The sequence below is a fragment of the Oncorhynchus clarkii genome, chromosome 4, assembly GCF_045791955.1.
Source record: "Oncorhynchus clarkii lewisi isolate Uvic-CL-2024 chromosome 4, UVic_Ocla_1.0, whole genome shotgun sequence".
In the NCBI taxonomy this organism is placed as follows: Eukaryota; Metazoa; Chordata; class Actinopteri; order Salmoniformes; family Salmonidae; genus Oncorhynchus; species Oncorhynchus clarkii.
The window spans coordinates 76,819,102-76,846,396 of record NC_092150.1 but is presented as its reverse complement, the minus strand read 5'-3'; the positions used below and the strand labels follow the sequence as shown (position 1 = coordinate 76,846,396).

The window sequence follows — 27,295 nt, the reverse complement described above, 5'->3', positions numbered from 1 at the left end:
CAAATCCTGACTCTGCCATCAGCATGACACAACAGCAACGGGGATCAGGCAATGTTTTCCACTCCTCAATTGTCCAGTGTTGGTGATCACGTGCCCACTGGAGCCGTTTCTTATTGTTTTTAGCTGATAGGAGTGGAACCTGGTGTGGTCGTCTGCTGTAATAGCCCATCCGACGAGTTGTGCGTTCCGAGAAGCTGTTCTGCACACGACTGTTGTACAGTGCCGTTATTTGCCTGTTTGTTAGCTTGCACGATTCTTGCCATTTTCTTTCGACCTCTCTCATCAACAAGCTATTTTTGCCCACAGGACCGCCACTGACTGGATGTTGAAAAGCTCAGCAGGCCGGCCGCCTCTGAGATACTGGAGCCGGCGCACCTGGCACCAACGATCATACCACGCTCAAAGTCGCTTAGGTCACCGTTTTGCCCATTCTAATGTTCAATTGAACAGTAACTGAATGCCTCGATGCCTGGCTGCCTGCTTCATATAGCAAGCCACGGCCACGTGACTCAGCAAATAATATTCCTACCTAATAAACTGAGTACTGTATACACTACCGGTCAAACGTTTTAGAACACCTACTCATTAAAGGGTTTTTCTTTATTTTGACTATTTTCTACGTTGTAGAATAATAGTGAAGACATCAAAACTATGAAATAACACATATGGAATCATGTAGTAACCAAAAAAAGTGTATTTGAGATTCTTCAAAGTAGCCACCCTTTGACTTGATGACAGCTTTGCACACTCTTGGCATTCTCTCAACCAGCTTCATGAGGTAATCACCTGGAATGCATTTCAGTTAACTGGTGTGCCTTCTTAAAAGTTAATTTGTGGAATTTATTTCCTTCTTAATGTGTTTGAGACAATCAGTTGTGTTGTGACAAGGTAGGGGGCGTATACAGAAGATAGCCCTATTTGCTAAAAGACCAAGTCCATATTATGGCAAGAACAGCTCAAATAAGCAAAGAGAAACGACAGTCCATCATTACTTTAAGACATGAAGGTCAGTCAATACGGAACATTTCGAGAACTTTTAAATGTTCTTCAAGTGCAGCCGCAAAAAGCAATATGATGAAATTGGCTTTCATGAGGACCCAGAGTTACCTCAGCTGCAGTGTCACTCTCGTCGAAATGACAGGACCAAGGTGCGGCGTGGTGAGCGTAAATTTTACTTTATTTTGCAATGTCGCCAACAAAAAAATAAACAACAAAACAAATGTGAAGCTCCGTAAGGCTACACATGCATTAACGAAGACAACTACCCACAACCAGTGATAAATTCATGAACTTCTTTGAGGAAAAGATCATGATCATTAGAAAGCAAATTACGGACTCCTCTTTAAATCTGCGTATTCCTCCAAAGCTCAGTTGTCCTGAGTATGCACAACTCTGCCAGGACCTAGGATCAAGAGAGACACTCAAGTGTTTTAGTACTATATCTCTTGACACAATGATGAAAATAATCATGGCCTCTAAACCTTCAAGATGCATACCGGACCCTATTCCAACTAAACTACTGAAAGAGCTGCTTCCTGTGCTTGGCCCTCCTATGTTGAACATAATAAATGGCTCTCTATCCACTGGATGTGTACCAAACTCACTAAAAGTCGCAGTAATAAAGCCTCTCTTGAAAAAGCCAAACCTTGACCCAGAAAATATAAAAAACTATCGGCCTATTCCATTCCTCTCAAAAATGTTAGAAAAAGCTGTTGCGCAGCAACTCACTGCATTCCTGAAGACAAACAAGGTTTACGAAATGCTTCAGTCTGGTTTTAGACCCCATCATAGCACTGAGACTGCACTCGTGAAGGTGGTAAAATACCTTTTAATGGCGCCAGACCGAGGCTCTGCATCTGTCCTCGTGCTCCTAGACCTTAGTGCTGCTTTTGATACCATCGATCACCACATTCTTTTGGAGAGATTGGAAACCCAAATTGGTCTACACGGACAAGTTCTTGCCTGGTTTAGCTCTTATCTGTCGGAAATATATCAGTTTGTCTTTGTGAATGGTTTGTCGTCTGACAAATCAACTGTAAACTTTGGTGTTCCTCAAGGTTCAGTTTTAGGACCACTATTGTTTTCACTATATATTTTACCTCTTGGTGATGTCATTCGAAAACATTATGTTAACTTTCACTGCTATGCGGATGACACACAGCTGTACATTTCAATGAAACATGGTGAAGCCCCAAAATTGCCCTTGCTTAGAAGCCTGTGTTTCAAACATAAGGAAGTGGATGGCTGCAAACTTTCTACTTTTAAACTCGGACAAAACAGAGATGTTTGTTCTAGGTCCCAAGAAACAAAGAGAACTTCTGTTGAATCTGACAATTAATCTTGATGGTTGTACAGTCGTCTAAAATAAAACTGTGAAGGACCTTGGCATTACTCTGGACCCTGATCTCTCTTTTGACAAACATATCAAGACTGTTTCAAGGACAGCTTTTTTCCATCTACGCAACATTGCAAAAATCTGAAACTTTCTGTCCAAAAATTATGCAGAGAAATTAATCCATGCTTTTGTCACTTCTAGGTTAGACTACTGCAATGCTTTACTTTCTGGCTACCCGGATAAAGCACTAAATAAACTTCAGTTAGTGCTAAATACGGCTGCTAGAATCCTGACTAGAACCAAAGAATTTGATCATATTACTCCAGTGCTAGCCTCCCTACATTGGCTTCCTGTTAAGGCAAGGGTTGATTTCAAGGTTTTACTGCTAACCTGAAAATAAAAGAGAGCCGCACACTCTTGGAGCTCAGATGCAAAAATGTAATACCAACGTTTCGACAGCCAAGCTGTCTTCATCAGGGTATAATCACAAACACTGCGGGATGACTCGTTTTATATAGTGTCAAAAGACACAGGTGTCTGTAATCATGGCCAAGAGTGGCCTAATATCATTGGTTAATAATCAAATATTAAAATGGCATACAAAGAACAGCATACAAACAACAAATGGATAGCATACGATCACAAATTAATTTGACTACACAAGCTTACAAACAATTACAATGGCAAAGTCACAATAATCACAAGAATGGCTTCAGATCAAAGTCTACGTTGAGACCGAAGGGAGCAAGGGTCTTTAAATTAAAGATCCAGGCAGCCTCTCGTTTTAACAATAAATTATCAAGGTTACCCCCTCTCCTAGGGAGGGTGACATGTTCGATGCCAATATAACGCAGAGACGAAATTGAGTGGCCTGCCTCCAAGAAGTGGGCCGCAACTGGATAAGTAAAGTTTTTACACCTAATGGTGCTACGATGCTCTGAAATACGTACTTTTAATTCGTGCTTTGTTTTACCTACATCATTTTTACCACAAGGACAAGTTATAAGATAAATAACTGCCTTAGTGGAGCACATAATAACACCTTTTATTGGGATAGATTTACTGCTAACCTACAAAGCATTACATGGGCTTGCTCCTACCTATCTTTCTGATTTGGTCCTGCCGTACATACCTACACGTACGCTCCGGTCACAAGACGCAGGCCTCCTAATTGTCCCTAGAATTTCTAAGCAAACAGCTGGAGGCAGGGCTTTCTCCTATAGAACTCAATTTTTATGGAATGGTCTGCCTACCCATGTGAGAGACGCAGACTCGGTCTCAACCTTTAAGTCTTTACTGAAGACTCATCTATTCAGTGGGTCCTATGATTGAGTGTAGTCTGGCCCAGGAGTGTGAAGGTGAACGGAAAGGCTCTGGAGCAACAAACCACCCTTGCTGTCTCTGCCTGGCCGGTTCCCCTCTCTCCACTGGGATTCTCTGCCTCTAACCCTATTACAGGGGCTGAGTCACTGGCTTACTGGTGCTCTTTCATGCCGTCCCTAGGAGGGGTGAGTCACTTGAGTGGGTTGAGTCACAGACGTGATCTTCCTGTCTGGGTTGGTGCCCACCCTTGGGTTGTGCCGTGGCGGAGATCTTTGTGGGCTATACTCGGCCTTGTCTCAGGATGGTAAGTTGGTGGTTGAAGATATCCTTCTAGTGGTGTGGGGGCTGTGCTTTGGCAAAGTGGTTGGGGTTATATCCTTCCTGTTTGGCCCTGTCCGGGGGTATCATCAGATTGGGCCACAGTGTCTCCTGACCACTCCTGTCTCAGCCTCCAGTATTTATGCTGCAGTAGTTTATGTGTCGGGGGGCTAGGGTCAGTCTGTTATATCTGGAGTACTTCTCCTGTCTTATCCGGTGTCCTGTGTGAATTTAAGTATGCTCTCTCTAATTCACTCTTTCTCTCTTTCTTTCTCTCTCCCGAAGGACCTGAGCCCTAGGACCATGCCTCAGGACTACCTGGCATGATGACTCCTTGCTGTCCCCAGTCCACCTGGCCGTGCTGCTGCTCCAGTTTCAACTGTTCTGCCGGCGGCTATGGAACCCTGACCTGTTCACCGGACGTGCTACCTGTCCCAGACCTGCTGTTTTCAACTCTCTAGAGAGCGGTAGAGCAGTAGAGATACTCTGAATGATCGGCTATGAAAAGCCAACTGACATTTACTCCTGAGGTATTGACTTGCTGCACCCTCAACAACTACTGTGATTATTATTATTTGACCCAGCTGGTCATTTATGAACATTTGAACATCTTGGCCATGTTCTGTTATAATCTCCACCCGGCACAGCCAGAAGAGGACTGGCCACCCCACATAGCCTGGTTCCTCTCTAGGTTTCTTCCTAGGTTTTGGCCTTTCTAGGGAGTTTTTCCTAGCCACCGTGCTTCTACACTTGCATTGCTTGCTGTTTGGGGTTTTAGGCTGGGTTTCTGTACAGCACTTTGAGATATCGGCTGATGTAAGAAGGGCAATATAAATACATTTGATTTGAACCACCAAAAGGAAAAAAGGCTGCCTAAGTATGATTCCCAATCAGAGACAATGATAGACAGCTGTCCCTGATTGAGAACCATACCCGGCCAAAACATAGAAACAAACAACATAGAATGCCCACCCCAAATCACACCCTGACCTAACCAAATTGAGAAATAAAACAGCTCTCTAAGGTCAGGTCGTGACATGCAGAGGATAAATGCTTCACAGAGTTCAAGTAACAGACACATCTCAACATCAATTGTTCAGAGGAGACTGTGTGAAACAGGCCTTCATGATCTAATTGCTGCAAAGAAACCACTACTAAAGGACACCAATCATAAGAAGAGATTTGCTTGGGCCAAGAAACATGAACAATGGACATTAGACAGGTGGAAATTTGTGCTTTGGTCTGGAGTCCAAATTGGAGATTTTTGGTTCCAACCGCCGTGTCTTTGTGAGATGCGGTGTGGTGGAACGAATGATCTCCTCGTTTGTATTTCCCACCGTAAAGCATGGAGGAGGAGGTGTTATGGTGTAGGGGTGCTTTGCTAGTGACACTGTCTGTGATTTATTTAGAATTCAAGGCACACTTAACCAGCATGGCAACCACAGCATTCTGCAGCGATACATCATTCTATCTGGTTTAGGCTTAGTGGGGCTATAATTTGTTTTTCAACAGGACAATGACCCAAAACACACCTCCAGGCTGTGTAAGGGCTATTTGACCAAGAAGGAGAGTGATGGAGTGCTACATGAGATGACCTGGCCTTCACAATCCCCTGACCTCAACCAAATTGAGATGGTTTGGGATGAGTCGGGCCACAAAGTGAAGGAAAAGCAGCCAACAAGTGCTGAGCATATGTGGGAACTCCTGGAAAACCATTCCAGGAGAAGTTGGTTGAGAGAATGCCAATAGTGTGCAAAGTTGTCATGAAAGGCAAAGGGTGGCTACTTTGAAGAACCTCAAATACAAAATATATTTAATTTAGTTTAACACTACATGATTACTACATGATTCCATATGTGTTATTTCATAGTTTTGATGTCTTCACTATTATTCTAAAATGTAGAAAATAGTAAAAATAAAGAAAAACCCTTGAATGAGTAGGTGTTGTAAAACTTTGGACCGGTAGTGTATGTGCTGTAGCCAACTCCAACACACAATAGACCAGTTGGCTATAACACATACAGTATGTTACATGTACCGTTTCAATCCCCAGAGCTCTCATCTGGTCCGCTCTTTTCTCTGCTATGGACAGGAACTTTTTGGGGTCTGACAGGGCGTCCACGATGGCTAGAGAGAAGACAGGAGATTAATCAATACACTGAACTGGACGGGAATGGAGTGTTGGAACTTCAATGTAATGTATTGTCATATTTGATGTACTTGAGGTTCCATCGTTATTTGCAGTCTAAACACAGTCATTATACAGAAAGACAAGCAAAGATGACAACGTTCTACTGCAGTAGCAACATTCTATGGAATGAAATTAAGCAGGTACATATGTAGGATCTTAATTTGAGCCAGTTTCTCACAGTAGGAAAATAACCCTGCAGCAACAGGAAATATGAATTATTATCTAGATTATAATTCATGGACTTGTTTATATGAGTTGATAAATATTTTATATGGGAAAATCAAGTCTGAAATTTCAAATTGGAAATTTGAAAAATACTTTAAACCTGAAATACACTACAAGTTCTACATTTCCTGCATTGCAATTCTCCTGCAACAGGGTGATCAAATTAAAATCCTACATCTGTATATATTTGAGTAGATAATATGAAAGCCTCCTGCAAAAGACAGAGAATGATGCTCCCATTATTTGGATTTGAAACATTCACACAGCCTTTCAACACTGCTTATGGGTTATCATCATAATGATTGCCTTGGCTTGGCTTAAGGACTAGTCAAATATGTTGTGTATCTCCATGCCTGTGTCTCTCTATAAGTGGCTATTACACTTTCTCTGCTACCATCCTCATTTGCTCTGTGTCATTACTTCTGATGTAGAATACACTGTAGGGCAGCACACCCTGAACGGAGGGAGTTTATTAACTGTCTCTTCTCATCCTCTTCGGAACCTGGCCGTGACCCACTCCCCCGAGGGTGTCCCAGGGAGAGTGGGATGTAAACACATTTACAATTCATACATGCGTATTAATACACACGTGTTCATGTGTGAAATAGGACAAATATAAGCACCCAGAAAAATGTATAAATATAATAATTAATCTCCCTCTTTCTTCTTCTCTTCCTCTCCTCTCTTCAAATTCTCCTCTATTCACCTCCTTCTCTTCTCTCCTCTTCTGTCCTCCCTCTCATCTCCTTCCCTCTCCCCAGAGCCTTCTGCATCCACTTCAGTATCTACTATGAATAAATTGAACGGAGATGTAAATTGGATCGTGTGTGTGTGGTATGAAAGAGAAAGACAAAAGACCAGCTGAGAAAGGGACAACGCAAGCACACGTTCCCAGCTCTTCACACACACACACACACACACACACACACACACACACACACACACACACACACACACACACACACACACACACACACACACACACACACACACACACACACACACACACACACACACACACACACACACACACACACACACACACACACACACACACACACACACACACACACACACAGTATAGACTAATAAGGTCTCCACTAGGGTTGCAAAGGGTTGGAAACTTTCCGATGCATTTCCAGAATATTTCCAGAATATTTCCATGGGCAGTTAAGCCCGGGAATTTTGCTAAAATTCATCAAAAAAGTTAGCTTATAACAGTGAACCTTTTTTGTGGGATACACAAAAGGCAATTCTAGGTCTTGTGGCATATTTTGGTTAAACTATCCCCATTTCAATGGAATTGCAACCCTCTGCATGCACAGTGCACTCTTCCATCACATGTGCAGCTGATTCTCAAGATCTTGCACACTAATGAGATGCTATTGAGCCCAGACTACTACACTGTCTGAGCCAAGGACTACATGCTTTCTGGTAAGTTTTGATTACAATACTGGGTGAGGTGAATATATTTTAAATGACGTACATAATTTTTTGTTAATTAGTAAATAGTAGCCTACAGCAAAGTGTGTTTAAATCATTTCTAACTTGTTAACAATTTTTGCTAGTTAGTTTTTTTACCATGTGGGTTTTCGCTTGCTTGAGACTGCTAACTGAGGACTGATAATTCACCTGTTTCCATACATGTTTCATTTTAAAACATTTATTTTACAAAGCAATTGTTTAATCTAACTGCTTAACTGTTCATCTGTACATAGAATTTGTTTTTTTTAAACAAATTGTTTTCTAATCTTTAGAGGAAAATGCCACGGGCAATATCTGATCTGTGGGGACATTTCACTGCAGCTAATGTAGAAGGACAAGCTGTGTACATTTGCAAATACTGTGCCAAATCATATGTGAAGAACGCAACAAAGATGCAGAATCATCTGGCCAAGTGCAAAAAGTTCCTTCAGCGCTCACAACAAGCAACCTCTGACAAAAGTGAAAATGATGAATCAGACACCTTATCGATAGCTCATGGTCCTCCTGGATTCAGATGCTTTTTTTTTACTCAATGGAGGAACGTTGTCAGAGAAATGCTGTTGAATGTCTTGCTCGAGCTGTGTATGCAACTGGTTCACCTCTGATGCTCACAGGCAATGTGTATTGGAAGAGATTTCTGAATTTTCTCCGCCCAGCATACACCCCTCCAACCAGATATGCTTTATCTACTCATTTGCTGGATGCAGAGTTCAAGTGAATGTCAAGCAAATCATAGAGAAAGCAGACTGTATTGCAATAATCTCTGATGGGTGGTCGAATGTTCGTGGGAAAGGAATAACGAACTACATAATCTCCACCCCTCAACCAGTATTCTACAAGAGCACAGACACAATGGACAACAGACACACCGGTCTCTACATTGCAGATGAGCTGAAGGCAGTCATCAATGACCTTGTACCACAGAAAGTATTTGCTCTGGTGATAGAGAATGCTGTGAACTTGAAGGCTGCTTGGTCTAAAGTGGAGGAGTCCTACCCTCATATCACACCCATTGGCTGTGCTGCTCATGCATTGAATCTGCTCCTCAAGGACATCATGGCACTGAAAACAATGGACACACTCTACAAGAGAGCCAAGAAAATGGTTAGGTATGTGAAGGGTCATCAAGTTATAGCAGCAATCTACCTCACCAAGCAAAGTGAGAAGAATAAGAGCACCACATTGAAGCTGCCCATCAACACCCGTCTCCTGGGGGGGAAGGAGTCTCTCCAAGATATGGCCATATCACAGTCTGCCGATATGGACAGCCCCATCAAGAGGATAATCCTGGATGATGTATTTTGGGAGAGAGTGGTGGGCAGTCTGAAACTCCTGAAAGCTATAGTAGTAGCCATTGTACGGATTGAGAGAGACAATGCCGTCCTGTCTGATGTTCAGACTCTGCTTGCAGATGTAAGAGAATAAATACGTACTACCCACTTCACTGTTGCTCCATGCAGAGGAAACTGCAGTTCTGAAATACATCAAAAAGCATGAAGACTTCTGCCTGAAGCCCGTACACGCCGCAGTGTACATGTTGGACCCCAAGTATGCTGGCAAGAGCATCCTGTCTGGTGCAGAGATCAACAAGGCCTTTGGTGTCATCACTACCGTGTCTCGCCACCTTGGCCTGGATGAGGGCAAGGTTCTTGGCAGTCTGGCGAAGTACACTTCCAAGCAAGGGATTTGGGATAGAGATGCAATATTGCAGTCGTGCCAACATATCTCATCAGCCACCTGGTTTAAGGGACTCTGTGGATCTGAGGCTCTTCCCCCTGTTGCCTCCATCATCCTCTAAATCCCACCAACATCAGCCGCCTCAGAGTGCAACTGGTTTGGTAACACACACACCAACGCACGCAACAGGCTGACCAGTACAAGGGGCTTTTAGAGCCTGACAACGAGCCATCCTCAACAAGGTTGGAAAGTGACAGTGAAGATGAGGCCTCAGAGTCTGATGTTCATGAGGTGGACATTGAGGAGGTCCAGGGAGAAGACATGGAAGCCTGAGAGGAAGACAACCAAAGCTTTAGTTTCCAGACTATCATTTTACAGATGTGATGTGATGGATCATTGGGGATCCTTCCATATTCCATTTCTTTTGTTGTTCAGTGATCCCATGTGAAGAGTCAACTCATTTAATTAAAGTTTAATTCATAACTAAATTGTTTTTAAAATTTATATTGGAAGGATTTAATCATTTGCAATTATGTCTACTTATGATAAGATAATCTACATTTAAATGAATATTAATTTGTATATTTTTTTGTTAATTCCCATATATTCCCGTTAATTCCCACAGAAAGTTTCCACCTCCGAACATTCCCCAAAATGTTGCAACCCTAGTCTCCAAACTCAAGTGTTCATGAGTGAATAATATAGAGTTCAGTGACACACATCTGTAGACCAATAGGGGTTCTCTCACGCACGCACGCACGCACGCACACGGCCTCTGCTGCCCCTAACCTACAATTCTGAAGAGAAAGTACAACTGTGTATTTGCAAGGGAGCGAGTGTGTGTGGCGAGTGTGTGTGTGTGTGTCAGTGTGTCTCCTCACCTCCAAAGCCTTCGGGTACGTAGGTCTTAAGTACTATGTTACAGAAAACGGTGGGTAAAGACAGAGGCTTGTTCCCTTCGTTGCGTAAAGAGATGTGTCTGTATCCTGCCTGTAGACCCTCCAATGGTAGAATCCTCTGACCTATCAGCTTATTATTGTCATCATACACAGCTAGACGCAGCACAGCCAGGTCTGGCAGAATCACCTGTGAGAGAGAGAGGGAGGGAGGGATAGAGAGAGAAATAGGAAAGAGAGCTAAGATTCATACCCTTTTCACTAGAATGAGTCAGGTTGTAAGGTAGAACATGTTATCACAGAGCAGTGATGACAGCAGCATATACCCAGCAGTGATGATGATAGCATATACCCAGCAGTGATGATAATAGTATATACCCAGCAGTGATGACAGTAGCATATACCCAGCAGTGATGATAATATCATATACACAGCAGTGATGACAGTAGCATATACCCAGCAGTGATTATAATTAGCATATACCCAGCAGTGATGATAATATCATATACACAGCAGTGATGACAGTAGCATATACCCAGCAGTGATTATAATTAGCATATACCCAGAAGTGATGACAGTAGCATACACCCAGCAGTGATGACAGTAGCATATACCCAGCAGTGATGATAGTAGCATATAGCCAGCAGTGATGACAGTAGCATATACCCAGCAGTGATGACAGTAGCATATACCCAGCAGTGATGACAGTAGAATATACCCAGCAGTGATGATAATATCATATACACAGCAGTGATGACAGTAGCATATACCCAGCAGTGATTATAATTAGCATATACCCAGCATATACATATACCAGCAGTGATGATGCATATACCCAGAAGTGATGACAGTAGCATATACCCAGCAGTGATGACAGTAGCATATACCCAGCAGTGATGATAATATCATATACACAGCAGTGATGACAGTAGCATATACCCAGCAGTGATTATAATTAGCATATACCTAGAAGTGATGACAGTAGCATATACCCAGCAGTGATGACAGTAGCATATACCCAGCAGTGATGATAGTAGCATATAGCCAGCAGTGATGACAGTAGCATATACCCAGCAGTGATGGCAGTAGCATACACCCAGCAGTGATGACAGTAGCAAATACCCAGCAGTGATGATAATAGCATATACCCAGCAGTGATGACAGTAGCATATACCCAGCAGTGATTATAATTAGCATATACCCAGAAGTGATGACAGTAGCATATACACAGCAGTGATGATAATAGCATATACCCAGCAGTGATGACAGTAGCATATACACAGCAGTGATGACAGTAGCATATACCCAGCAGTGATTATAATTAGCATATACCCAGAAGTGATGACAGTAGCATATACCCAGCAGTGATGACAGTAGCATATACCCAGCAGTGATGACAGTAGAATATACCCAGCAGTGATGATAATAGCATATACCCAGCAGTGATGACAGTAGCATATACCCAGCAGTGATGACAGTAGCATATACCCAGCAGTGATGACAGTAGCATATACCCAGCAGTGATGACAGTAGCATATACCCAGCAGTGATGACAGTAGAATATACCCAGCAGTGATGATAATAGCATATACCCAGCAGTGATGACAGTAGAATATACCCAGCAGTGATGACAGTAGTATATACCCAGCAGTGATGACAGTAGCATATACCCAGCAGTGATGACAGTAGCATATACCCAGCAGTGATGACAGTAGCATATACCCAGCAGTGATGACAGTAGCATATACCCAGCAGTGATGACAGTAGCATATACCCAGCAGTGATGACAGTAGCATATACCCAGCAGTGATGACAGTAGCATATGCCCAGCAGTGATGATAATAGCATATACCCAGCAGTGATGACAGTAGCATATGCCCAGCAGTGATGACAGTAGCATATACCCAGCAGTGATGACAGTAGAATATACCCAGCAGTGATGACAGTAGCATATACCCAGCAGTGATGGCAGTAGCATACACCCAGCAGTGATGATAATAGTATATACCCAGCAGTGATGACAGTAGCATATACACAGCAGTGATTTGATTTGATTTGATTTGAATAGCATATACACCGCAGTGATGACAGTAGCATATACTCAGCAGTGATGACAGTAGCATATACCCAGCAGTGATGATAATAGCATATACCCAGCAGTGATGACAGTAGCATATACCCAGCAGTGATGACAGTAGAATATACCCAGCAGTGATGACAGTAGCATATACCCAGCAGTGATGACAGTAGCATATACCCAGCAGTGATGACAGTAGCATATACCCAGCAGTGATGGCAGTAGCATACACCCAGCAGTGATGATAATAGTATATACCGAGCAGTGATGACAGTAGCATATACACATCAGTGATGATAATAGCATATACACCGCAGTGATGACAGTAGCATACACCCAGCAGTGATGATAATAGCATATACCCAGCAGTGATGACAGTAGCATATACACAGCAGTGATGACAGTAGCATATACCCAGCAGTGATTATAATTAGCATATACCCAGAAGTGATGACAGTAGCATATACCCAGCAGTGATGACAGTAGAATATACCCAGCAGTGATGATAATAGCATATACCCAGCAGTGATGACAGTAGCATATACCCAGCAGTGATGACAGTAGCATATACCCAGCAGTGATGACAGTAGCATATACCCAGCAGTGATGACAGTAGCATATACCCAGCAGTGATGACAGTAGAATATACCCAGCAGTGATGATAATAGCATATACCCAGCAGTGATGACAGTAGAATATACCCAGCAGTGATGACAGTAGCATATACCCAGCAGTGATGACAGTAGCATATACCCAGCAGTGATGACAGTAGCATATACCCAGCAGTGATGACAGTAGCATATAGCCAGCAGTGATGACAGTAGAATATACCCCGCAGTGATGATAATAGCATATACCCAGCAGTGATGACAGTAGCATATGCCCAGCAGTGATGATAATAGCATATACCCAGCAGTGATGACAGTAGCATATGCCCAGCAGTGATGACAGTAGCATATACCCAGCAGTGATGACAGTAGAATATACCCAGCAGTGATGACAGTAGCATATACCCAGCAGTGATGGCAGTAGCATACACCCAGCAGTGATGATAATAGTATATACCCAGCAGTGATGACAGTAGCATATACACAGCAGTGATTTGATTTGATTTGATTTGAATAGCATATACACCGCAGTGATGACAGTAGCATATACTCAGCAGTGATGACAGTAGCATATACCCAGCAGTGATGATAATAGCATATACCCAGCAGTGATGACAGTAGCATATACCCAGCAGTGATGACAGTAGAATATACCCAGCAGTGATGACAGTAGCATATACCCAGCAGTGATGACAGTAGCATATACCCAGCAGTGATGACAGTAGCATATACCCAGCAGTGATGGCAGTAGCATACACCCAGCAGTGATGATAATAGTATATACCGAGCAGTGATGACAGTAGCATATACACATCAGTGATGATAATAGCATATACACCGCAGTGATGACAGTAGCATACACCCAGCAGTGATGATAATAGCATATACCCAGCAGTGATGATAATAGCATATACCCAGCAGTGATGACAGTAGCATATACCCAGCAGTGATGATAATAGCATATACCCAGCAGTGATGACAGTAGCATATACCCAGCAGTGATGACAGTAGCATATACCCAGCAGTGATGATAATAGCATATACCCAGCAGTGATGACAGTAGCATATACCCAGCAGTGATGATAATAGCATATACCCAGCAGTGATGACAGTAGAATATACCCAGCAGTGATGATAATAGCATATACCCAGCAGTGATGACAGTAGCATATACCCAGCAGTGATGATAATAGCATATACCCAGCAGTGATGACAGTAGCATATACCCAGCAGTGATGACAGTAGCATATACCCAGCAGTGATGATAATAGCATATACCCAGCAGTGATGACAGTAGCATATACCCAGCAGTGATGATAATAGCATATACCCAGCAGTGATGACAGTAGAATATACCCAGCAGTGATGATAATAGCATATACCCAGCAGTGATGACAGTAGCATATACCCAGCAGTGATGATAATAGCATATACCCAGCAGTGATGACAGTAGCATATACCCAGCAGTGATGACAGTAGCATATACCCAGCAGTGATGATAATAGCATATACCCAGCAGTGATGACAGTAGCATATACCCAGCAGTGATGATAATAGCATATGCCCAGCAGTGATGACAGTAGCATATACCCAGCAGTGATGATAATAGCATATACCCAGCAGTGATGACAGTAGCATACACCCAGCAGTGATGATAATAGACTGTAGCTAGGCTCTCCACTATCTGTTTCGAACATTAGCCCATATACAAGGCCATTACAGAACCATTAACTCATCAGCAAGCACACATTCACATCCAGGGAGAGGAGCTTTGTGTGTGTGTGTGTGTGCGTGTGTGCAATACGTATGTTTGTGTGTCCAGGGAATGGAGCTGTATGTATGTGTGTGTGTGTGTGTGTGTGTGTGTGTGTGTGTGTGTCCCCGCACGTGCGATGGGAGTCCAGACAGCTGTGTATGCATGCATGTCTAAATGTGTGAATGTCTGTGTATAAGTGCAACTTGCAACTCTGCAAGTCTTTTGCCAGCACGGTGTGGCAGTCTGTGTGTGTGTCCAGCAGCACAGTGTGAGATGGCCCTCCTGATGTCAGTGTGTGTGTGTGTGTGTGTGTGTGCGTGTCCAGCAGCACTGAGGCAGCAGCCTGTGACTGATGATGTGTGTTGGAACTGGAGTCACACACACACACCCCCCCTCCCCACACAAACACAGTCTCTGCCCCACATCCCTCCTTCTCTTTCCATTCTCTCTCCCCCATCTCCTCTTTTTCTATTTGTTCTCAAGGTCCTTCCCCCTCTCCACATCTCTCCTTTTATTTTCTACCTTTCTACTCTACCCCTCTCCTTTATTCTCCCTTGGTTTCATCGCTATCTCCAGATATTGTACTCTTTCTCTCTGGTTCTATCCTTCAACCTAATCCTTTCTTCTCTTCCTCTCATCCCCATTCTGTCTCTAATCTTCTCTTCCTCTATTTGCTCTCTTTTTTCTCTCTCTCATGCTATACATCTGTTATCCCCTTTCTCTCTTCCCTCCATGCCTTCTCCCCCTCTCCTCTCCGCTCTTCCCTCCATGCCTTCTCCCCCTCTCCTCTCCGCTCTTCCCTCCATGCTGTCTCCCCCTCTCCTCTCCGCTCTTCCCTCCATGCCGTCTCCCCCTCTCCTCTCCGCTCTTCCCTCCATGCCTTCTCCCCCTCTCCTCTCCGCTCTTCCCACTATGCCTTCTCCCCCTCTCCTCTCCGCTCTTCCCTCCATGCCTTCTCCCCCTCTCCTCTCCGCTCTTCCCTCCATGCTGTCTCCCCCTCTCCCCTCCGCTCTTCCCTCCATGCCGTCTCCCCCTCTCCTCTCCGCTCTTCCCTCCATGCCTTCTCCCCCTCTCCTCTCCGCTCTTCCCACTATGCCTTCTCCCCCTCTCCTCTCCGCTCTTCCCTCCATGCCGTCTCCCCCTCTCCTCTCCGCTCTTCCCTCCATGCCTTCTCCCCCTCTCCTCTCCGCTTTTCCCTCCATGCCTTCTCCCCCTCTCCTCTCCGCTCTTCCCTCCATGCCGTCTCCCCCTCTCCTCTCCGCTCTTCCCTCCATGCCTTCTCCCCCTCTCCTCTCCGCTCTTCCCTCCATGCCGTCTCCCCCTCTCCTCTCCGCTCTTCCCTCCATGCCTTCTCCCCCTCTCCTCTCCCCTCTTCCCTCCATGCCTTCTCCCCCTCTCCTCTCCCCTCTTCCCTCCATGCCTTCTCCCCCTCTCCTCTCCGCTCTTCCCTCCATGCCTTCTCCCCCTCTCCTCTCCGCTCTTCCGTCCATGCCTTCTCCCCCTCTCCTCTCCGTTCTTCCCTCCATGCCGTCTCCCCCTCTCCTCTCCGCTCTTCCCTCCATGCCTTCTCCCCCTCTCCTCTCCGCTCTTCCCTCCATGCCGTCTCCCCCTCTCCTCTCCGCTCTTCCCTCCATGCCCTCTCCCCCTCTCCTCTCCGCTCTTCCCACGATGCCTTCTCCCCCTCTCCTCTCCGCTCTTCCCTCCATGCCTTCTCCCCCTCTCCTCTCCGCTTTTCCCTCCATGCCTTCTCCCCCTCTCCTCTCCGCTCTTCCCTCCATGCCTTCTCCCCCTCTCCTCTCCGCTTTTCCCTCCATGCCTTCTCCCCCTCTCCTCTCCGCTCTTCCCTCCATGCCGTCTCCCCCTCTCCTCTCCGCTCTTCCCTCCATGCCTTCTCCCCCTCCCCTCTCCGCTCTTCCCTCCATGCCTTCTCCCCCTCTCCTCTCCGCTCTTCCCTCCATGCCGTCTCCCCCTCTCCTCTCCGCTCTTCCCTCCATGCCTTCTCCCCCTCTCCTCTCCTCTCTTCCCTCCATGCCGTCTCCCCCTCTCCTCTCCGCTCTTCATTCCATGCCTTCTCCCCCTCTCCTCTCCGCTCTTCCCTCCATGCCTTCTCCCCCTCTCCTCTCCGCTCTTCCCTCCATGCCTTCTCCCCCTCTCCTCTCCTCTCTTCCCTCCATGCCGTCTCCCCCTCTCCTCTCTTCCCTCCATGCCGTCTCCCCCTCTCCTCTCCGCTCTTCCCTCCATGCCTTCTCCCCCTCTCCTCTCCTCTCTTCCCTCCATGCCGTCTCCCCCTCTCCTCTCTGCTCTTCCCTCCATGCCTTCTCCCCCTCTCCTCTCCGCTCTTCCCTCTATGCCTTCTCCCCCTCTCCTCTCCGCTCTTCCCTCTATGCCTTCTCCCCCTCTCCTCTCTTTCTCTGCAGACACACTGAGTAGTTCTAAGTACCACAGGGACATCAATTCCCTCCCAATCCCCTCCAACTCACCCCTCCCTCCCTTTGCTACTCCCTAAGCTGTTAAACTCCAATACCTACCAGTAAACAACTAATGCAGCATGGTATGAACTGTTCCATTTCCCTTCCATTCTTTTCTATTCCATTTCCTATACCTTTCTAGTGTTCTCCTCTCCTACATTTTCTTCTCCTGTCTTCTTCTCTACATTCAGCCATTTCTTCAGTCTCTCCTGTCTAATACCTCTCCCGCTCTTCCATTCCTCTCTCCTATTCCCTTCATATCATATACTATCCCATCCCTCTCTCCTCCTCCCTCCCATCTACATATATCTCCTCTCCTCCTTCCATCCCTCCCTCTCTCCTCTCCTCTGTACCTTCCTGAAGACGAAAGGTTCTTCGTTGTAGGCGGGGTTCAGGCCGTTGTTCATCACCATGCGGGTGCGGAACTCTTTGCGGATGGTATCCGTGGGCAACCCATACATGTCCACCTCTACGTAGGTCCCAATCTTCTTATCAGACAGGAACTGACCAGAAAACACCTGAGAACATATACATAAAGTCAAACAACAATTAAATACAATATAACACAACTTTTTTGAAAATGGCCAAATGATTGGACATCATTTTTTGTAATATGGTCAAATCAAATCAAATCAAATCAAATCAAATTTTATTTGTCACATACACATGGTTAGCAGATGTTAATGCGAGTGTAGCGAAATGCTTGTGCTTCTAGTTCCGACAATGCAGTAATAACAAGTAATCTAACTAACAATTCCAAAACTACTGTCTTGTACACAGTGTAAGGGGATAAAGAATATGTACATAAGGATATATGAATGAGTGATGGTACAGAGCAGCATAGGCAAGATACAGTAGATGGTATCGGGTACAGTATGTACAAATGAGATGAGTATGTAAACAAAGTGGCATAGTATAGTATAAAGTGGCTAGTGATACATGTATTACATAAGGATACCATCGATGATATAGAGTACAGTATATACGTATGCATATGAGATGAATAATGTAGGGTAAGTAACATTTATATAAGGTAGCATTGTTTAAAGTGGCTAGTGATATATTTACATCATTTCCCATCAATTCCCATTATTAAAGTGGCTGGAGTTGAGTCAGTGTCAGTGTGTTGGCAGCAGCCACTCAGTGTTAGTGGTGGCTGTTTAACAGTCTGATGGCCTTGAGATAGAAGCTGTTTTTCAGTCTCTCGGTCCCAGCTTTGATGCACCTGTACTGACCTCGCCTTCTGGATGATAGCGGGGTGAACAGGCAGTGGCTCGGGTGGTTGATGTCCTTGATGATCTTTATGGCCTTCCTGTGACATCGGGTGGTGTAGGTGTCCTGGAGGGCAGGTAGTTTGCCCCCGGTGATGCGTTGTGCAGACCTCACTACCCTCTGGAGAGCCTTACGGTTGAGGGCGGTGCAGTTGCCATACCAGGCGGTGATACAGCCCGCCAGGATGCTCTCGATTGTGCATCTGTAGAAGTTTGTGAGTGCTTTTGGTGACAAGCCGAATTTCTTCAGCCTCCTGAGGTTGAAGAGGCGCTGCTGCGCCTTCTTCACGATGCTGTCTGTGTGAGTGGACCAATTCAGTTTGTCTGTGATGTGTATGCCGAGGAACTTAAAACTTGCTACCCTCTCCACTACTGTTCCATCGATGTGGATAGGGGGGTGTTCCCTCTGCTGTTTCCTGAAGTCCACAATCATCTCCTTAGTTTTGTTGACGTTGAGTGTGAGGTTGTTTTCCTGACACCACACTCCGAGGGCCCTCACCTCCTCCCTGTAGGCCGTCTCATCGTTGTTGGTAATCAAGCCTACCACTGTTGTGTCGTCCGCAAACTTGATGATTGAGTTGGAGGCGTGCGTGGCCACGCAGTCGTGGGTGAACAGGGAGTACAGGAGAGGGCTCAGAACGCAACCTTGTGGGGCCCCAGTGTTGAGGATCAGCGGGGAGGAGATGTTGTTGCCTACCCTCACCACCTGGGGGCGGCCCGTCAGGAAGTCCAGTACCCAGTTGCACAGGGCGGGGTCGAGACCCAGGGTCTCGAGCTTGATGACGAGCTTGGAGGGTACTATGGTGTTGAATGCCGAGCTGTAGTCGATGAACAGCATTCTCACATAGGTATTCCTCTTGTCCAGATGGGTTAGGGCAGTGTGCAGTGTGGTTGAGATTGCATCGTCTGTGGACCTATTTGGGCGGTAAGCAAATTGGAGTGGGTCTAGGGTGTCAGGTAGGGTGGAGGTGATATGGTCCTTGACTAGTCTCTCAAAGCACTTCATGATGACGGATGTGAGTGCTACGGGGCGGTAGTCATTTAGCTCAGTTACCTTAGCTTTCTTGGGAACAGGAACAATGGTGGCCCTCTTGAAGCATGTGGGAACAGCAGACTGGTATAGGGATTGATTGAATATGTCCGTAAACACACCGGCCAGCTGGTCTGCGCATGCTCTGAGGGCGCGGCTGGGGATGCCATCTGGGCCTGCAGCCTTGCGAGGGTTAACACGTTTAAATGTCTTACTCACCTCGGCTGCAGTGAAGGAGAGACCGCATGTTTTCGTTGCAGGCCGTGTCAGTGGCACTGTATTGTCCTCAAAGCGGGCAAAAAAGTTATTTAGTCTGCCTGGGAGCAAGACATCCTGGTCCGTGACTGGGCTGGGTTTCTTCCTGTAGTCCGTGATTGACTGTAGACCCTGCCACATGCCTCTTGTGTCTGAGCCGTTGAATTGAGATTCTACTTTGTCTCTGTACTGGCGCTTAGCTTGTTTGATAGCCTTGCGGAGGGAATAGCTGCACTGTTTGTATTCGGTCATGTTACCAGACACCTTGCCCTGATTAAAAGCAGTGGTTCGCGCTTTCAGTTTCACACGAATGCTGCCATCAATCCACGGTTTCTGGTTAGGGAATGTTTTAATCGTTGCTATGGGAACGACATCTTCAACGCACGTTCTAATGAACTCGCACACCGAATCAGCGTATTCGTCAATGTTGTTATCTGACGCAATACGAAACATCTCCCAGTCCACGTGATGGAAGCAGTCTTGGAGTGTGGAGTCAGCTTGGTCGGACCAGCGTTGGACAGACCTCAGCGTGGGAGCCTCTTGTTTTAGTTTCTGTCTGTAGGCAGGGATCAACAAAATGGAGTCGTGGTCAGCTTTTCCGAAAGGGGGGCGGGGCAGGGCCTTATATGCGTCGCAGAAGTTAGAGTAACAATGGTCCAAGGTCTTTCCTCCCCTGGTTGCGCAATCGATATGCTGATAAAATTTGGGGAGTCTTGTTTTCAGATTAGCCTTGTTAAAATCCCCAGCTACAATGAATGCAGCCTCCGGATAAATTGTTTCCAGTTTGCAGAGAGTTAAATAAAGTTCGTTCAGAGCCATCGATGTGTCTGCTTGGGGGGGGGATATATACGGCTGTGATTATAATCGAAGAGAATTCTCTTGGTAGATAATGCGGTCTACATTTGATTGTGAGGAATTCTAAATCAGGTGAACAGAAGGATTTGAGTTCCTGTATGTTTCTTTCATCGCACCATGTCACGTTAGTCATAAGGCATACGCCCCCGCCCCTCTTTTTACCAGAAAGATGTTTTTTCCTGTCTGCGCGATGCGTGGAGAAACCTGTTGGCTGCACCGCTTCGGATAGCGTCTCTCCAGTAAGCCACGTTTCCGTGAAGCAAAGAACGTTACAGTCTCTGATGTCCCTCTGGAATGCTACCCTTGCTCGGATTTCATCAACCTTGTTGTCAAGAGACTGGACATTGGCAAGAAGAATGCTAGGGAGTGGTGCGCGCTGTGCCCGTCTCCGGAGTCTGACCAGAAGACCGCCTCGTTTCCCTCTCTTTCGGAGTCGTTTTTTTGGGTCGCTGCATAGGATCCACTCCGTTGTCCTGTTTGTAAGGCAGAACACAGGATCCGCGTCGCGAAAAACATATTCTTGGTCGTACTGATGGTGAGTTGATGCTGATCTTATATTCAGTAGTTCTTCTCGACTGTATGTAATGAAACCTAAGATGACCTGGGGTACTAATGTAAGAAATAACACGTAAAAAAACAAAAAACTGCATAGTTTCCTAGGAACGCGAAGCGAGGCGGCCATCTCTGTCGGCGCCGGAAGTGGTCACATCACTGACATGGATTTTTAGCTAGCGGTGGCTAAAGTTATCTGAAATTTGTAATGGCAGTTTAAAGAAAACTGGACCACAGATGTACATTTTGTCCTGGCCTATAGACTACTTTCAGGGTGAGGAACCATCTAACATTAAGTTGTAAAATAGTAAACTTCACACAAGTGAGCTTCAGGTTTCCCATCTTCTCAGCGCATGTACAGTTGAAGACGGAAGTTTACATACACCTTAGCCAAATACATTTCAAATCAGTTTTTCACAATTCCTGACATTTAATCAGAGTAAAAAAATCACTGTCTTAGGTCAGTTAGGATCACCACTTTATTGAAAGAATGTGAAATGTCAGAATAATAGTAGAGAGAAGGATTTATATCAGCTTTTATTTCTTTCATCACATTCCCAGTGGGTCATAAGTTTACATACACTCAATTAGTATTCGGTAGCATTGCATTTAAATTGTTTAACTTGGTTCAAATGTTTCGGGTAGCCTTCCACAAGCTTCCCACAATAAGTTGGGTGAATTTCTGGCCCATTCCGCCTGACAGAGCTGGTGTAACTGAGTCAGGTTTGTAGGCCTCCTTGCTCGCACACGCTTTTTCAGTTCTGCCCACAAATGTTCTATAGGATTGAGGTCAGGACTTTGTGATGGTCACTCCAATACCTTGACTTTGTTGTCCTTAAGCCATTGTGCCACAACTTTGGAAGTATGCTTGGGGTCATTGTCCATTTTGAAGACCCATTTGCGACCAAGCTTTAACTTCCTGACTGAGGTCTTGAGATGTTGCTTAAATATATCCCCATAATTCTCCTACCTCATGATGCCATCTATTTTGTGAAGAGCACCTGTCCCTCCTGCAACAAAGCACCCCACAACATGATGCTGCCACCCCCGTGCTTCACGGTTGGGATGGTGTTCTTCGGCTTGCAGGCCTCCCCCTTTTTCCTCCAAACGATGGTCATTATGGCCAAACAGTTATATTTCTATTTCATCAGACCAGAGGACATTTCTCCAAAAAGTACCATCTTTGTCCCCATGTGCAGTTGCAAACTGTAGTCTGTTTTTTTATGGCGTGTTTGGACCAGTTACTTCTTCTTTGCTGAGCGGCCTTTCAGGTTATGTCGATATGGGACTTGTTTTACTGTGGATATAGATACTTTTGTACCTGTTTCCTCCAACATGTTCACAAGGTCCTTTGCTGTTGTTCTGGGATTGATTTGAACTTTTCTCACCAAAGTACGTTCATCTCTAGGAGACAGAACTTGTCTCCTTCCTGAGTGGTATGACGGCTGTGTGGTCCCATGGTGTTTATACTTGTGTACTATTGTTTGTACAGATGAACGTGGTACCTTCAGGTGTTTGGAAATTGCTCCCAAGGATGAACCAGACTTGCGGAGGTCTACAAAAACATTTTTGAGGTCTTGGCTGATTTCTTTTGATTTTCCCATGATGTCAAGCAAAGAGGCACTACGTTTGAAGGTAGGCCTTGAAATACATCCACAGGTACACCTCCAATTGACTCAAATTATGTCAATTAGCCTATCAGAAGCTTCTAAAGCCATGACATAATTTTCTGGAATTTTCCAAGCTGTTTAAAGGCACAGTCAACTTAGTGTATGTAAACTTCTGACCCACTGGAATTGTGATACAGTGAATTATAAGACAAATAACCTGTTTGTAAACAATTGTTAGAAAAATTAAATGCGTCATGCACAAAGTAGATGTCCTAACCGACTTACCAAAACTATAGTTTGTTAACAAGAAATTTGTGGAGTGGTTGAAAAATGAGTTTTAATGACTCCAACCTAAGTGTATGTAAACTTCCAACTTCAACTGTATTGCTTTTCTCTCTTGGTTTCTTATTAATACGGTGATCATATGCAGATACACTACAGTAAACCCCATCTACCTCCATCTCCCTCTCTGTGCTGTGAACTTTGAACTCCTGACCTCGTACCTGTACACTGCAGGTAGCAGCAATAACCCCGTCCACAGGTGTCTCTGAGAAGGGGTCAAACATCCTGTCTGAGCGACGCATGAAGTCTGGCTTCAACAGATACCTGGGAAGAGAAAGAAGGGACGGTGGCCCAGTAGGGCCCCCCCCAAAAATATAACTCTATGCTTAAAGGGGGAATCTGCAGTTGCTACATCCATTTTTGGACTTATACATTAATGATATTTACCCATTGATTTTTGAAGGTTATCATTTATAAATGCCTCATGAGCTTAGTTCAACTGACATACTCCATCAGAACCCAAAATATAAGCTTGTTTTACTCTAATGTTTGTAAACAAAGTACATTTGAACAAACCCTGTATAGCCTCAAAACATGGTTAAAACTATCATTTTCATATCATGGATGGTCAGTCCTTGTATCCACAGCTGTGTCTGTGAATTTGAGAGTGGTTATATTTCTCCCCATCCCTCAGCTTTGTACCGAAACAGGGGTGGGGAGTTTGTTTTGTTATTGTTTCTACTGCTGTTTGCCGCTCTAAACACGTTCTGTAATGTGCTAGTATAGTGTTTATACATGTGTTATACAGTGTTTTCAGCTCTTTTAACAATTACATCTAAATAGTGTTGTAGAGATGGTGCATAACTATTTTCCATATCAAGATAAATGGATTGGGGGTTGTATCAATCAGTACAAAAAGCATAATTAGTGCTAGATCATTTATATTCCTGCTCACACTCTTACAGTAAATTAGCCTGAATCCAAATGATGATGACAATGATTGTGATTCTACCCTGTGTGTGTGTGTGTGTGCCAGCTGAGTTAGGACGGGAGACGCATTAGGAGAGACCTGTGTGTGTGCCAGCTGAGTTAGGACGGGAGACGCATTAGGAGAGACCTGTGTGTGTGTGTGTGTGTGCCAGCTGAGTTAGGACGGGAGATGCATTAGGAGAGACCTGTGTGTGTGTGTGTGTGTGTGTGTGTGTGTGTGTGTGTGTGTGTGTGTGCCAGCTGAGTTAGGACAGGAGATGCATTAGGAGAGACCTGTGTGTGTGCCAGCTGAGTTAGGATGGGAGACGCATTAGGAGAGACCTGTGTGTGTGCTAGCTGAGTTAGGACAGGAGATGCATTAGGAGAGACCTGTGTGTGTGCCAGCTGGGATAGGACGGGAGATGCATTAGGAGAGACCTGTGTGTGTGCCAGCTGGGATAAGACGGGAGATGCATTAGGAGAGACCTGTGTTTGTGTGTGTGTGTGTGCGTGCCAGCTGAGTTAGAACGGGAGACGCATTAGGAGAGACCTGTGTGTGTGTGTGTGTGTGCCAGCTGAGTTAGGACGGGAGACGCATTAGGAGAGACCTGTGTGTGTGTGTGTGTGCCAGCTGAGTTAGGACGGGAGATGCATTAGGAGAGACCTGTGTGTGTGTGTGTGTGTGTGTGTGTGTGTGTGTGTGTGTGTGTGTGTGTGTGTGTGTGTGTGTGCCAGCTGAGTTAGGACAGGAGATGCATTAGGAGAGACCTGTGTGTGTGCCAGCTGAGTTAGGATGGGAGACGCATTAGGAGAGACCTGTGTGTGTGCTAGCTGAGTTAGGACGGGAGATGCATTAGGAGAGACCTGTGTGTGTGCCAGCTGGGATAGGACGGGAGATGCATTAGGAGAGACCTGTGTGTGTGCCAGCTGGGATAAGACGGGAGATGCATTAGGAGAGACCTGTGTTTGTGTGTGTGTGTGTGCGTGCCAGCTGAGTTAGGACAGGAGACGCATTAGGAGAGACCTGTGTGTGTGTGTGTGTGTGTGTGTGTGTGTGTGTGTGTGTGTGTGTGTGTGTGGCATTAGTTAAGGGTGAAAGTCACATTAGAAGTGCATTAGGAGAGACCTGGCTGTGTGTGTGTGTGTGTGTGTGTGTGTGTGTGTGTGTGAGACATTAGTTAAGGGTGAAAGTCACATTAGAAGAGCATTAGGAAAGACCTGGGTATGTGTGTGTGTGTGTGGGGGGGGGGGGGTGTGTGTGTGACATTAGTTACGGGTGAAAGTCACATTAGAAGAGCATTAGGACGTAGGGGTGTTACTGTCATTACTGATCTCCTCCCATATGAACTATCTGACTTTAGTAGTGAAAGCCCCAGGACAGAGGAAGAGGCGGGGAGAAAGGAGAGATAGGGGAGACAGAGAGAGAAAGGAGAGAGATAGCGCATGATAGCGGGAGAGAGAGATGATAAAAGGAGGGGAGCCCCATCAATGAGACAGTGGCAGAGTGAGCCCGCTGGTAACCACTTATGAGATGTGAAACGCTTTAATTGTTGAGCTTTCGGAAAGGAAGGGGCAGATAAAGGGATCTAAGGAGGGTGGGGGATGGAGAGAGGAGCAGTAGCACTAACCCACAGGATCCGTTGTACTCATACTTTCCCTGGTTCAACTGCATGGCCAGATCTGAGACAAGAGAGAGTCCGTATAGGTGTTATTACAATGGAAATCATAGACACACACACAGTCACATGCACACACACACACTCTTCTTGAAGCGTACACACACATTATGCCAACAGACATAGACATACACACACAGATGACATTTTTCTGGTTGATTAAATTAATTTGTGACATGTTGATTTCTTCAAAAATTCAAGAGTCACATTCTGCAGTGTTGTTGTGCTCAACCCAGAGGGAGAGAAGAGAAAAGAGGGGAATCATCCACCTTACTTACATCTTCTCCTCTCCTCCATCTCTCTCTCTTTCCCCCGACCCTCACCCCCTCCAGCCCTACACATGCCCACTCACAGGGAGCCATATGTTCCAACCCCATCACCCTCAGACATGGGGCAGCATCTGCTGACTACAGGGTTCACAGTGTGTGTGTGTGACAGATGAAGAGAGCGAGAGAGAGCCACTGTTACAACATAATATGGCATTTGAAATGCCTTTATCCTTTTGGAAATTATGTGAGTGTAATGTTTACTGTTGAGTTTTTTATTGTTTATTTCACTTTTGTTTATTATCTATTTCACTTGCTTTGGCAACGTAAACACATGTTTCCCATGCCAATAAAGCCCCTTAAATTGAAATTGACAGGAAGAGTGAGAGAGAGAGATAGACAGAAAGAAAGAAAGGAAGAGAGAGAGAGAGACAGGAAGAGAGAGATAGAAACACAGAGAGAGAGAGTGTCTGTGAGAGCATGTGTGCTGTAGGGGGTAACATGACTCATAGTGAATAGGAAGCAAATAATAAGTACAGTCTGTATGTGTGTCGCATGTGAATCTATTAGTGTGCGTGTGTCGCATGTGAATCTATTAGTGTATGTGTGTCGCATGTGAATCTATTAGTGTATGTGTGTCGCATGTGAATCTATTAGTGTATGTGTGTCGCATGTGAATCTATTAGTGTATGTGTGTGTCGCATGTGAATCTATTAGTGTATGTGTGTCGCATGTGAATCTATTAGTGTATGTGTGTCGCATGTGAATCTATTAGTGTATGTGTGTCGCATGTGAATCTATTAGTGTATGTGTGTCGCATGTGAATCTATTAGTGTGCGTGTGTCGCATGTGAATCTATTAGTGTATGTGTGTCGCATGTGAATCTATTAGTGTATGTGTGTCGCATGTGAATCTATTAGTGTATGTGTGTCGCATGTGAATCTATTAGTGTATGTGTGTCGCATGTGAATCTATTAGTGTATGTGTGTGTCGCATGTGAATCTATTAGTGTATGTGTGTCGCATGTGAATCTATTAGTGTATGTGTGTCGCATGTGAATCTATTAGTGTATGTGTGTCGCATGTGAATCTATTAGTGTATGTGTGTCGCATGTGAATCTATTAGTGTATGTGTGTGTCGCATGTGAATCTATTAGTGTATGTGTGTGTC

The 27,295-nt window shown here is 45.1% G+C and overlaps 1 protein-coding gene across 2 annotated transcripts in view; it reads right to left on the bottom strand.

Moving 5' to 3' along the window:
• The window catches only part of LOC139407293 (1-phosphatidylinositol 4,5-bisphosphate phosphodiesterase beta-4-like), a 170,733-nt gene that overhangs the window by 11,231 nt on the left and 132,207 nt on the right, over window positions 1-27,295 (bottom strand). For both annotated transcript variants that reach the window (XM_071150946.1, XM_071150948.1), the window contains exons 25-29: window positions 25,812-25,863; window positions 23,436-23,538; window positions 17,713-17,877; window positions 10,436-10,640; window positions 6,015-6,103 (exon numbers count right to left, since the gene is read on the bottom strand). In XM_071150946.1, the coding sequence (XP_071007047.1) occupies window positions 6,015-6,103; window positions 10,436-10,640; window positions 17,713-17,877; window positions 23,436-23,538; window positions 25,812-25,863 (614 nt within the window). The remainder of the gene's footprint in view (window positions 1-6,014; window positions 6,104-10,435; window positions 10,641-17,712; window positions 17,878-23,435; window positions 23,539-25,811; window positions 25,864-27,295) is intronic.